The sequence below is a fragment of the Misgurnus anguillicaudatus genome, chromosome 2 (assembly GCF_027580225.2).
Source record: "Misgurnus anguillicaudatus chromosome 2, ASM2758022v2, whole genome shotgun sequence".
Lineage (NCBI taxonomy): Eukaryota > Metazoa > Chordata > Actinopteri > Cypriniformes > Cobitidae > Misgurnus > Misgurnus anguillicaudatus.
The window spans coordinates 36,656,509-36,668,564 of record NC_073338.2 but is presented as its reverse complement, the minus strand read 5'-3'; the positions used below and the strand labels follow the sequence as shown (position 1 = coordinate 36,668,564).

Genomic DNA, 12,056 nt, shown 5'->3' with positions numbered 1-12,056 from the left:
CATGAACTTGAACATATTTTCATTGGGGCAACAAGGTTATTTATTTGTACAGAATATATGCACAATTCCTACATACATGTACAACTCACAACAAATACAAAAACAAGTAACGTTAACTAAACAAAGTAACAGCATAAGGATATATGAAGGAAAAACATTTATGCTAAAGGTTAAATTACACTTTAAATTAAACAAATTAAAGTAGTGCCTGATATGTTTTTTTGCAATATCGTTTAAAGTAATGTGATATTTTCTAATTTATACATAGTTTAGCTTTACACAAAAAAAGGTTATATAAAGTTTGCTAGTTAGACATCGTCCCTATTTTTGAATGCGGCTCAATGGTGCATTCGGCATTCTGAGCCAAATTAAATCCTATGTTGCGGGATTGGTGATGAATAATAATTAGGTTTCGTGACTGGATGCTCAATTGGTAACCAAGTAACATCAACCACCATACAATTCGACGTTTGACCGCAGCATTTTTGACCACAGACCACGATTAAGTGATAAAAGCATTTCAACAGCATAAGCCTTTATAGCCTTTTGACTTTAGTATTTGGTTGGCGGGATAACAGGACATGGTTGGTTTGAAAGTGGATGGTCCATAGTAGCACTTTAAGTTCACCCATAGGAATCAATAAAGAAATTAATAAATGGGGCCTAATTCTAACCCACTGTAAGTGGGCCCCATAAGGGTGGTGTTTAGGCCACCTTTAACCTGTTGTTAGTGCCAATTTAAGATGCAATAAACATGGTAAATAAATCAGCTCTACTGTACTTGGCAGCACCCACTTAGGACTAACATTCATGGGGCCCATGCAGAGCCACACAAATTTCTCTGGTCTTCACTTCAAATTGATCGTATAAGTAATTTTTTCCTTATTAAATCTTGACAAAAATACTGAAGTTATTATTTTGATGCGTTAAATTAATATAAAACGTACAGTATGTTGGCTGGGTTACTTTAACTGTAAACTAAACTGACTAAGCATGATCCAACACACATAGAGGAGTATATGTGTCAAGAAATACCTGGATGGCCTACTGCTAAGGTCCAGTTCTGCCAAGGTTCTTTATTAAATGTCAGATGGACACTTTTCACATAAGATAGAGGTTTTGGGCCTGAGCTGCAGCCAATTTCTAAAACTTAAAAAAAACTGAGAAACTGTGAACTCCACCTATTGTAAGTGATATAGTTACTGGGAAATGTATTCCTTGTGGTTAAAATGTACACTCTTAAAATTAATGTGTTAAATTAACACATCTTGTGTCTAGTTAAGGACAACACACCTAGTGTGTTGTCCTTAAATTAACACATCTCTGTGTTATTTTTAGAACAACACACTTTGTGTTGTTTTAAAACATCTTGTGTTGTCCCTTTTATTTATATGAACTCTAAATCAGCACGAAATGACACATAATGTGTTAAAATTAACACATAATGTGTTAAAATTAACACATAATGTGTTAAATAGTTTAACACAAAGCAATGTGTTAAAATTAACACACCCTGGATGTGTTAATTTTAACACATTGCTTTGTGTTAAACTATTTAACACATTATGTGTTGTTTTTAACACATTAAGTGTCATTTAAGTTCATAAAAAATAAAAGGGACAACACAAGATGTGTTAAAACAACACAAAGTGTGTTGTTCCAAAAATAACACAGAGATGTGTTAAATTAAGGACAACAGACTAGATGTGTTGTCCTTAACTAGACACAAGATGTGTTAATTTAACACATTCATTTAAATGTTTGTTACAAGCAAATTACAACTCAAAGAAACAAACTACAAACTCAAATCAATGTGCCCTTATGAAAATTAACCATGGTTTTATTGTTGTATAAGGTGTATGACCATGTTTTTTGGTGTATTGATGACTATCAGCCAAAAACATGGTTTCACTATACGTTTTTTTGTAGTAACCATGGTTTTACTACAGTAACCATGTTTTTTGGTTTTAATTAAAACCATGGTTAATTTTCGCAAGGGTGTGTTGACTGTGTTCTGGAATGGGTTTAATGCAGAGGTCACATTTCGAGTATGCGCAAGAGACTTGGCAAGCATGTCACACTTTCACAAAATTTAACTCAAATATGGTAATCTGCTCTCTATAGGTCGTAAATCAGTATATTATGTACACAGGTTTGCTCACTGCCTTACTGCATATTAGACTATTGAACATCATGACTTATATGAAGTAAAAAAAAGTTTACATTTTGTATGCTTTCAAAGTATAAATATTTGTTTATTCTATATCCAAATGACGTATCTGTCTCATACATTGTAAATCCCGTAAGCAAATATGGCAAATTTCTCAGAACTTTCAAACTGGTTACCTTCCACAATGCGACAATCTGAACGTTATTGCCCTCTAGTGACCACTTGTAAGCAGTTGCAATTTTCACTCTTTATTTGACTTTCTCTTCTACACCCTTCCGTCTCTTCTATGATATCACTAAAGCATTCGTGGGTTTTACTTGAAAGCAGACAGTAGTTTCCGGAACAAAGTAACAGATAGAGGCAAGACATGTAAAAGATATACAAGCATGAAATAATTCTATAAATGTATGTTCTTATGTTTGAAGTACAAACAATGAACAGTAGCCTACTATAGGAAAGAATAGGCAAAAAAATGAGAATAGAAAGAGGAAAATAGCTACAGAAATAAATGATATACAGAAGGCTTTATGGTATGACGAGTACGAATACTTCAAAGTCCAATTGTTTTTTTTTTTAGTAATTTAAAGTAGTTTATATGTTTTTTCTTTTTATGCCAGAAACTTGGAGTCACAGAATTTACTTGATTTATTTACTGTGGGCCATATTCCATAATATTACACCCATAATTAAATGCTAAATAGAAATTAAATCTCAAGCAAAATGGAAATATTCTGCCATATTTTATACATTAACATAATAAATTCAGATTTTTTTTATTTAAAAGTGAATAATTTATTAGTCAATTCCCAGTTTGCTCACCTGCAAAGACAATGATCTAGTCTATTTATATTATTGCATAAGACTTTATTCAGAGCATAATTTATCCACAAATGGGATGATTGTTGTGTAACTAAAATTAACAGATATAAAAAGTTATAACAGTTAACAGTTATAAAAGTAGACCTGTGCAAGAACTGGAAAAGAATTAAAAAAAGCATTTAATAAAAGGTAGCCTACATTAAAAAAAAAGAAAAAAGAAACAAAAACTCAATAAATATTGTCCTAATAACGTATAACAGGAAACTTTTATATATTTTGAGAATGTATAGATTTTCCTGTCATTGCCTCGATTTTGGGGTTCAATGACAAATCCACTGAATATAATTTACAAATCTCTTTGTCTTTTAAACATTCTTCATGCATGAATTTACATAGATTATTGTATGCTAATGTGTTTTAGACATTAAATTATATCTTAGCTCTTACATTAGAATTGAATTCTATTTAGTCACATACAAAGGAACTAACGTGCTTTTCCTAGAACGGTCACTCTGTGGCTGCGTCTCAAAGCCTAGTGAGCTGCCTAGGTAGTCAGCAACTTGACGTATATTAGGGATGTTCTGATATCCATTTTACCTAAAAAATAAACGCTACAATTGACAAAGGTGAAGACAAACCGTAAAAAATACATCTCCTTCAGAATAGGCCTGTGATGCTCAAAACTGCCTTCCAGCTAGGCAGCACAGTAGGTTTTGAGAGACGCAGCCCGTCGTGTCGCTCACAGCCGGGAATCTTTTTCGCTCTCCTCCTCTGGCTCGAGTCTGATTTTCAGGGAGGAGCTGCAACTCTTGGGAAGATAAGGAGACTCTGATAAACACGAAAACGACAGGTAGATGATTTATTTTGAATTTACAGAAGCATCTAAATAAACTTTAAACCGACATTTATTCATACAGAAAGAGTTTAATGTGCGATCAGAGGAAATTAGCATCCGGCTAGCCCATCATGTCCATATGCGCTCTTCAAGTGTTTTTACTGATCTTGATGCTGTTCATAAGTGATGTAGTGTTTGGTTTGATCGAGCCTTGTGAACTGAATAAGTTTAATTAATGTATTTTTAGGACGCTTTCTTCCTCGCGTATGTACTAACAGGTTTAAAAAGCGGCTAGTCTAGCCTGACGATACAAAATGATGGGCATTATCTAATGCTAGTAGTTACGCCCACAGAATTGAACTTGAATTTATTAATTTTTTATTGAAAATTTGATTTTCTGAAGGAATAAATCTACGAAAAATGACACATATAAGTTAATCATTAAAACTATACTTGAATTGTGTGTAATTATTACTACTTAACCTGAGAAATATCACAGATGAGATCTCTTTAAAGGGGACATATGATGAAAATCTGACTTTTTCCATGTTTAAGTGCTATAATTGGGTCCCCAGTGCTTCTATCAAGCTAGAAAATGTGACAAAAACAATCCAGTAAACCATTTTCTGCAAACAAAAATAAGCCCCCCTGTGATGTCAGAAGGGGATAATAGCACCCCTTAATCTGCCATATCCAACCACGACATTGCCATTTAGTGCAGAGATCAGCTCATTTGCATTTTAAATGGCACATTTTTGCTCACCCCTACAAATTATAAAACGTGCTATAATAAATTATCTATATAATATTTTGAGCTAAAACTTCACATACGTACTCTGGGGTCACCAAAGATTTATTTGACATTTTAAAAAGTTTCTTGTGAAATGTCCCCTTTAATATCTCAGTTATTTCTCCTAGACATCATTGAGATTAAACGGAGATCAAATGGAAACTTTGCTCAAGTTACACGAGTCTTAGATATTTCTCCTGAGAAAATGGCTCAAACATATGATGGTTCTGTGTTTGTAGTCTGATATTAACCACATGCAATCTGTTTTTAGGACTGAAGGAGAGTTAATTATGGATCCAGCATCTCCCCCAGAACAGCTGTCACTTGTTCATGAACAGGTGCAGAACTCATTGGACAGATCAGTGACTGCAGCTGTATGTCTACGCCGCTTCCTCTGTTACGGGTCGGAGGGACCCACGTACACCACTAAAGAGCGCGCTCTGGGTATTGAGAACGCCCTGTGCCTCATGCAGTTTATCGAGGGTGGTCGGGGCTGTGAGGTGGTAGAAGAGGTCAGACGCTTGAATTTGGAGGGTCACGTCCTCTGCTCCAATCCCAGCCTCTTTGCTCTTGCCGTGTGCTCACAGCATGCAGACTGCAAGACCAAGCAGGCTTCCTTACGGGTGCTGAAGGAGCTGTGTCGATCACCGGCGCAGCTCTTCGCATTTGTGCAGTATAAGAAGGAACTCAAAGAGGGATCTGGGATGTGGGGTCGGGCTCTGCGCAGGGCCGTGACGGATTGGTACAATAGTCAGGATGGGATGAGCTTGGCGCAGGCTGTGACAAAGTGCAAGCACAGGGTGGGCTGGTCACACAGGGACCTTCTCAGACTGTCCCACATGAAGCCAACCAATGACAGTGAGTGGAAGTATAAAATGCAAAATGTTCAAAAAATTATTAAACTTTACTCGCATGAATGCTGTTTCAAACTCGCTTTTTATTGTTCTGAGGAGATATTTTAAAGAATGTCAAGAATCTTAAAATTATTTTGCAGTGTTTGTTCATTAGCTTTACATCTCGCTGTTTATGGTTGCTAAACATCATAGCAACCCAACATCAGTATTATTTACAGTCATCAAGTATGTAGAAGCATAGTATGTCACATGATGAACACAGAGAATGTATTCTTGATCTTCTCAGGTGTTGGTCTTGTTTGTAAATACATCACGAAAGGCTGGAAAGCAGTTCAGGAGGCATATGGCGATAAAGAAAACTCTGAGGATCTTCAGAGGGTTTATGCATATCTAGAGGCTGTGGAGAAAGCCAAGCACTCTACTGATGAACTGGAGATCATTCATCTTATCGAGACACACCGGCTGGAGAAAGAGCAGATACTTACCAACCATCTCAAGTCCAAAGAGGTATGAACCAGACACAGATTTTACTGCTTTGATGCTTCGGTTATCAGACTGCATGCTCATCGTGTGGGGCCAGACTTCAGAATTAACTTAGACCATTTTTTGGGTTAACTAAGGTGTGCACCACTCAAAATGTCCTTACTAAGCAGAACACCTAAGCAACCACATAGCAATGCCCTGTTAACAACCATACACAAGCATTGTGGTCGTGTCTTTGAATGGGCAAGTATTGATGTGCTATTGGGAGGTTGTGTAGTAACAAAGTAGATATGATGTCATTGTCCGTGTGATGTTATTATAAACTTAGAGATCCCATTGTTTCCAACAAGAGAATCAAAGCCATTGCAGTGTTAAATGAAGGTCTGAAGCTAGGCTTTCTTGTTTTATGATGTCTTATAATCGTGCATCATGGTCATTTTCAGGTATGGAAAGTTTTGCTGAAAGAGATGCCAGTGGTTGTTTTAATGAAGAATTTGGGAAAGTTAACGGCAGACAAATTTCTGGCACCAGGAAGTCCAGAAGTTGCGGCTGTTTGTGAAAGGATTCAAGATGAGGAGGCTTTGAAGAAGGTCAGGCTCCAACAACATTTTGAAGACAATACAAAGATTATAGTAACACCCTACAAGATGACAATAGTAACATCTAGCAACACCCTTTACTTTCATCCCATGTAAATTTAACTAAATGTATTCAGTTATGTTAGCCTTGCGAACACCAGACCAGTCTCATAGAGAATGAGACGTGGTCTGGGAATCATATGCTCATTTTCTCTATTTGAGGCGTGGTTTACAAATTCCCACAGCCGTTTATTGGGCGCTACGAATGTCTATCAAATGCATCTGTACGTAGCTCATAGCGTATGTAGAGCGACATCAATTCAAACGTAAACAACTTTTATCGGTTCGTGTTCACACAGCTGAAAGCTATGCAACTAAACCGGTAGCTGTGTATATTGTATCGAAAGCAACACATTTTAGTGGCACTTTGACAACCACAGTACAGGCATAATGACAATGATATTAATAAATACCACTTACCATTTTTAAGTTAATTGTACTTCGTCGATGACAATGCCTAGCAGGTTGGTCCTATAAAGCTTTGTGGTTATCATGTCTTGCCATATCCAAACATCCTTCTTGGATATGAAATTGTTTAACACCAAAAGTTGCTCTTTTAAAAAAAAACTTGCGTTCAAAACTATTTGGAAGACTATCTAAGGCTGCATTGAAAAGTAACTTCGCGTCTGTTGCCGTGTTATAACAAATAACAAAACTGCTTCGGTGTGTCGCATACACGTCGTCATCGTCTTGCTGCCCCCTCCCCATTTTGTGATTGGTTCCCTATTTCAGGGGCAAAAAAGGGTCATAGTTTCCATGCTAGACTTGCAGCGTGAATAAATGTGCGCGCAAGGAAGCATGGGGAAACCCAGGTTACAATTATGTAATATATGGCTTTTTTATTTAAGAGTAAATAATATAAACTTTTAAGGGTGGTTTCCATGACCGGGCTATTCCTAGCCCCAGACAAAAATGCCTTTTTCAACTGCCTTAACTCCTTCCCTGCCATTGACGAGATATCTCGTCATTTAAGAGAAAACATTTGCATAAAAAAGTGTTACTGATGAGGTTTGTTACTGCGATTATCCATTAGATGGCCCACGTCCCTAATTTATAACATTTTTATAAAAAACTGAAGCAAAAATTTTAATATAAATTTTTAAAAATTTAGAAATATTTATTAATTTTACATTGCGTTTATGTTTTGAAAATCGTTCTGAATCTGATTTCTAAAAAAAAATCCTTTACAAAAATGCAATTATTTCAGCTTTTTTTGCAATTGTAAGAAAAATACCCATATCTAAGAGGTATAAGCAGAGAAAAAATATAGATAGGAAGAAAGTTTTTTTTTTTTTCGTTTTGTTTGTTTGAAAGCAGAGGGTCTGTTCTTTCATTTGAAATATTTGTTTGTTTATATATTTTTAGAAGAAAATTTTCCTGGAAGTTTTTTTTAAACTTCTGTGAAAATTAAAAAAAAAATGCTGGCGGTGAATGAGTTATTTTAAAGGCGGGGTGCATGATCTCTGAAAGCCAATGTTGACATTTGAAATCACCTAAACAAACACGCCCCTACCCCAGGAGAATCTAAACCTTCTTTTGATAGACCCGCCCCACACATACGCAACTCAGGCAACGATGTCGGTAAGTAGTCATTCCCCTTACTGTTGATTGGCTACAAGTGTGTTTTGGTACTTGGCCCGACTCCCTTTTCCAAAGCATCTCTCAAAAATCGTGCACCCCACCTTAAATTATATCAGTGACCATTGTTTTGTCACAAGATGCACACTGTATTTTTTTTACTGATATTTGAAATGTCCTAATTAATATAACTAAGGCCTAGATCTGGATTAATCTAAACCCTGTCCAGGAAACTGCCCCTTAGGGATAAGTTTTTGTTTTAAATGAAATGTGAAAGGTTATTGAATGCCAGAACTACAGTAAGCATTGATGTTTTCCATGTTTTGTTGTTATTTCTTTCAGGCAAAAACTCACCCATTTAACGTTCTCGTGGCATCTGAAAACTATAAACGGGGTCATGGGAAGCGTGGCAAACTGAAATGGGAGCCAGAAAGAGACATTGTTGAATCCATGGAGTGTGCCTTCTGCAAAAGTATTTCAGTGAGTCGCACTATGAACATGCATCCACAGAGTAAATTAAGACACCAAATTCTGATGTTAACCTGTGACTGTTTTTGTCCCAAGACTGTGGAGCCCACAGGCAAGCGGTTTTTGTTGGCTGTCGATATAAGTTCCTCTCTGAGCAGTGTGGCCCATGGCAGCTCCATCAATACTGTGGCAATAGCAACAGCAATGTGCATGGTAAGAATAAACAACTACTGTACATACTGTGCCAAATCCTTGTGTTACACTTTCTCTAAACCAGTTCAGTAACAATGAAGTCAGTGCTACTCTAAAGAAGCTAATGCTGTTGTCTTGGGAGGAAGTCTGTGTGGCTGTTGGAGTTCGCCAACGACATATTTTACATTCCTGTTACATTCTTTTTCTAATGCGATGCTCTGGACTTGTAAACATACTGCGATAAAGAGACACATAGTTGCAGTATGAAAAAGACGCCAGCAAAAGTGATGTAAATACAGTAAATGCTTACTTTTTTTTTTTAAAGATTTTGGTGGGACAAGCAAAAATAAAACAGATGTTTATTTCAGGTATTATCGCAGACAGAAGCAGACACACAGGTTGTGAACTTCTCTGATGGGTCTTTGGTTCCCTGTGTTATATCATCTGATTTGACACTAATGCAGGTTGCAACACAGTTCATTAAGGTAAGATCTTCAATCACATTCCCACAATCAGATTATTGTTATCTAACCTTGTCCATAAATGATTCAGTTATTTGATTTTGCTTTTCTCTAGACACCTGGTGGTAGCACAGACTGTGCATTACCCATCACCTGGGCCTCAGAACATGAAAAAACTGTGGATGTTTTTATCATTTTTACCAATAATCAAATCTGTGGGAGGGAAAATCCAGCAGAGACACTTAAGGCATATAGACAAGTAGGTGCTCCTTTAGAGATAGCAGGAATGATGGGTTTTCTCAAGGGTTAATGTGTTTTACATTTACTGTAGATCAGAGCTTCCCAAACTTCAGAGTGGTAAGGCCCCCCCAAAACATAGCAAAACGACCACCACCCCTCCTCCCCCCGTTTCACTGTTCTGGTGAAAGATGAGATGAACATTCATTATAAATCCATAACAATACATACTTTCTGCATACTAATTACAATTATAATGCAAAGTGGGTAGCAGAAGCTATATAGTTCACAAATCTATTGCAATGAATTACATAACTATGTTTAAAAAAAATACAAGCAATGTATCTCACCTCACTGTAATAGAACAATTTTATATGGTTTATGTTTATGTAATAGGGAGGGGAAAATCACATTTCAGAACAATTAGAATATATTAATTATTTTAATATTTTGATTTACCCTAGCCAAGGCCCCCCTGCAGTACTGCGACAACCCAATGGGGGGCCGTGGCCCACAGTTTGGGAAGCACTGCTAGATTATTAGTTAGTACCGTAATGATATTATAGAGATTACTTTCTACACTTTGAAGACAATGTCTCAAAATGGTCACTGTGCTTTATCTTTTTTTTTAGAAAAGTGGTGTATTTTCCAAACTTATTGTGTGTGGAATGATAGCCAAAAGCCTGTCCATTGCTGACCCTGAAGATCGTGGCATGTTGGACGTCTGTGGGTTTGACTCTCGAGCTGTTGATGTCATCCGTAACTTTGTACTTGACGTCATGTAAAGGGATTCATTTGTAGCAGACAATACATTTTAGGAAGAAATAAGAAGGCATCGAAAGACCCCAATCAATGGAAGAACATGCAAAAAGACCATTTTTTATTTAAAGTTATATTTTAGGAGCTTTTTTGCCTTTATTTGGATAGTTCAGTAGAGGGATGACTGTGCGTTCACACCAGACGCAAAAGAGTCGGCAAAAACGCGCTATTTGCGGGTAGTTGGACGCTTGAACATTTTGAGTTTATTCGCTTCACGCGCGTGAAATTCTAGTCATTCTAGTCTAGAATCCTCACTCACTTTCTTTCAAACAAGATCCCTTTAATACCTGTAAAAGTACAAAGATGTCTTGTGTAGCGATGATGATTGTCCTTCATTGTTGTTTTGTTTATCTGCTTCCGCTCGCTTCCTGTAATCACATCACTGCTAGAGCAAGCTCCTGATTGGTTAACGTGGCGCGAAAACCCGGCAAAGTTCAGATTTTTCAACTCGCGTGGATCACACGGCAACGTGCAATTCATGCCACGCCATTCGCTGCGAAGTACTCAAGTATTTTACTTTATTAAAGTAAATTTTTTTAAGTATCTGCACTTTATCAGGGTGTTTTTCTTTTACTTTAATACATTTTAAAGCATAATATCAAACTTTTTATTCCACTACATTTCACAATAAATATCTTTTAATACTAAGTTACATAAAAAATCTAGTACTTGAGTATTTTACTCAAGTAAATATAAAATTATACACAAGTTAGTACTAGATTTTAATGTATTTAACTTGATAGTCGAGTAAAAAGTATAAAGTTATGCATCAGAATGAAGTGAAGTAAAAGACAAAAAAACACACTGATAAAGTACACATACTTGAAAAAACATTTCTTTGAGTAAAGTAAAACCTCGTCGCAGGATGCCTATTCACGTCCTTGCATTGACTTAAAGGGATTGTTCACCCAGAAATGAAAATTCTGTCACCATTTCATGGACACTATGATGTGTGTTTACCATCATTTCTTAAAATATCTTATTTTGTGTTCATCAGAAAAAATAAATTCATACAGATTTAAAACAACATGAGGATGAGTAAAGATGACAGAATTTTCATTTTTGGGTGAACTATCCCTTTAACGTCTAAATCACTCGTGCTTGCCGCCTCTTCCGCGTCTGGTATGAACGCACCATGAGAGGAAAGTGTTGGGTGGGGATGTGAGCAAATTAGTGGATTACAATTGGTTTTACCTGTCTTACTTTTTTTAACCTTGTCCAATGAAGTATTTGTTTTTTCCGAAAAAAAAAATATATATATATATAGATTAAGCTTTTACAAGTCTAGTTTTACAAGTCAAGTCATGTGCTATATCATAAGAGGCCTTTCTCATTATGTATGATTTCTTTATATGTAACTACACACTGAACTGAAAGTGCACCTGTAGTCTTCCACAGTGAAATGTAATGCAAAAAATTCAATGATGTGGAAATCAGGAGAAAACTGATATTCCTAAAAACCCATGTAGTCTAAATTACTAGACTTGTCTGTAATTCTTTGATGTTGAAATACCTCAATTGTTTTATCAAGGCTAATTATAACCTTGGATTTTGATTGAAGAAAGACTTGACACTAATTTATTTTGCTTTTTGCATTTCCTGCATTTCATAATGGTAAATCAAGCTTATAGCTAAAGCTGGGATAATTTTTATGTAAAGAAAATGTAGGCAAAACACCAACAAACACTAAAGCGTCTTTAGACAGTTACTAC

The 12,056-nt window shown here is 36.2% G+C and overlaps 1 protein-coding gene across 1 annotated transcript; it reads left to right on the top strand.

Moving 5' to 3' along the window:
• Positions 1-3,560: 3,560 nt before the first annotated feature.
• Positions 3,561-10,579, top strand: ro60 (Ro60, Y RNA binding protein). The gene is made up of 9 exons (XM_055203032.2): positions 3,561-3,839; positions 4,886-5,472; positions 5,755-5,975; positions 6,395-6,541; positions 8,510-8,647; positions 8,732-8,848; positions 9,196-9,312; positions 9,404-9,547; positions 10,158-10,579. The coding sequence occupies exons 2-9, from the start codon at positions 4,905-4,907 to the stop codon at positions 10,308-10,310; spliced, it is 1,605 nt and encodes a 534-aa protein (XP_055059007.2). The 5' UTR covers positions 3,561-3,839; positions 4,886-4,904; the 3' UTR covers positions 10,311-10,579.
• The last annotated feature ends 1,477 nt before the right edge of the window (positions 10,580-12,056 follow it).

What these genes read in the sequence shown, in the direction of transcription:
- ro60 (XM_055203032.2), top strand. Translation starts at nt 4,905, where the DNA reads ATGGATCCAGCATCTCCCCCAGAACAGCTGTCACTTGTTCATGAACAG. An exon ending in ACCATCTCAAGTCCAAAGAG is followed by an intron (nt 5,976 to 6,394) that starts GTATGAACCAGA and finishes GGTCATTTTCAG; the next exon opens with GTATGGAAAGTTTTGCTGAA. An exon ending in ATGAGGAGGCTTTGAAGAAG is followed by an intron (nt 6,542 to 8,509) that starts GTCAGGCTCCAA and finishes TATTTCTTTCAG; the next exon opens with GCAAAAACTCACCCATTTAA.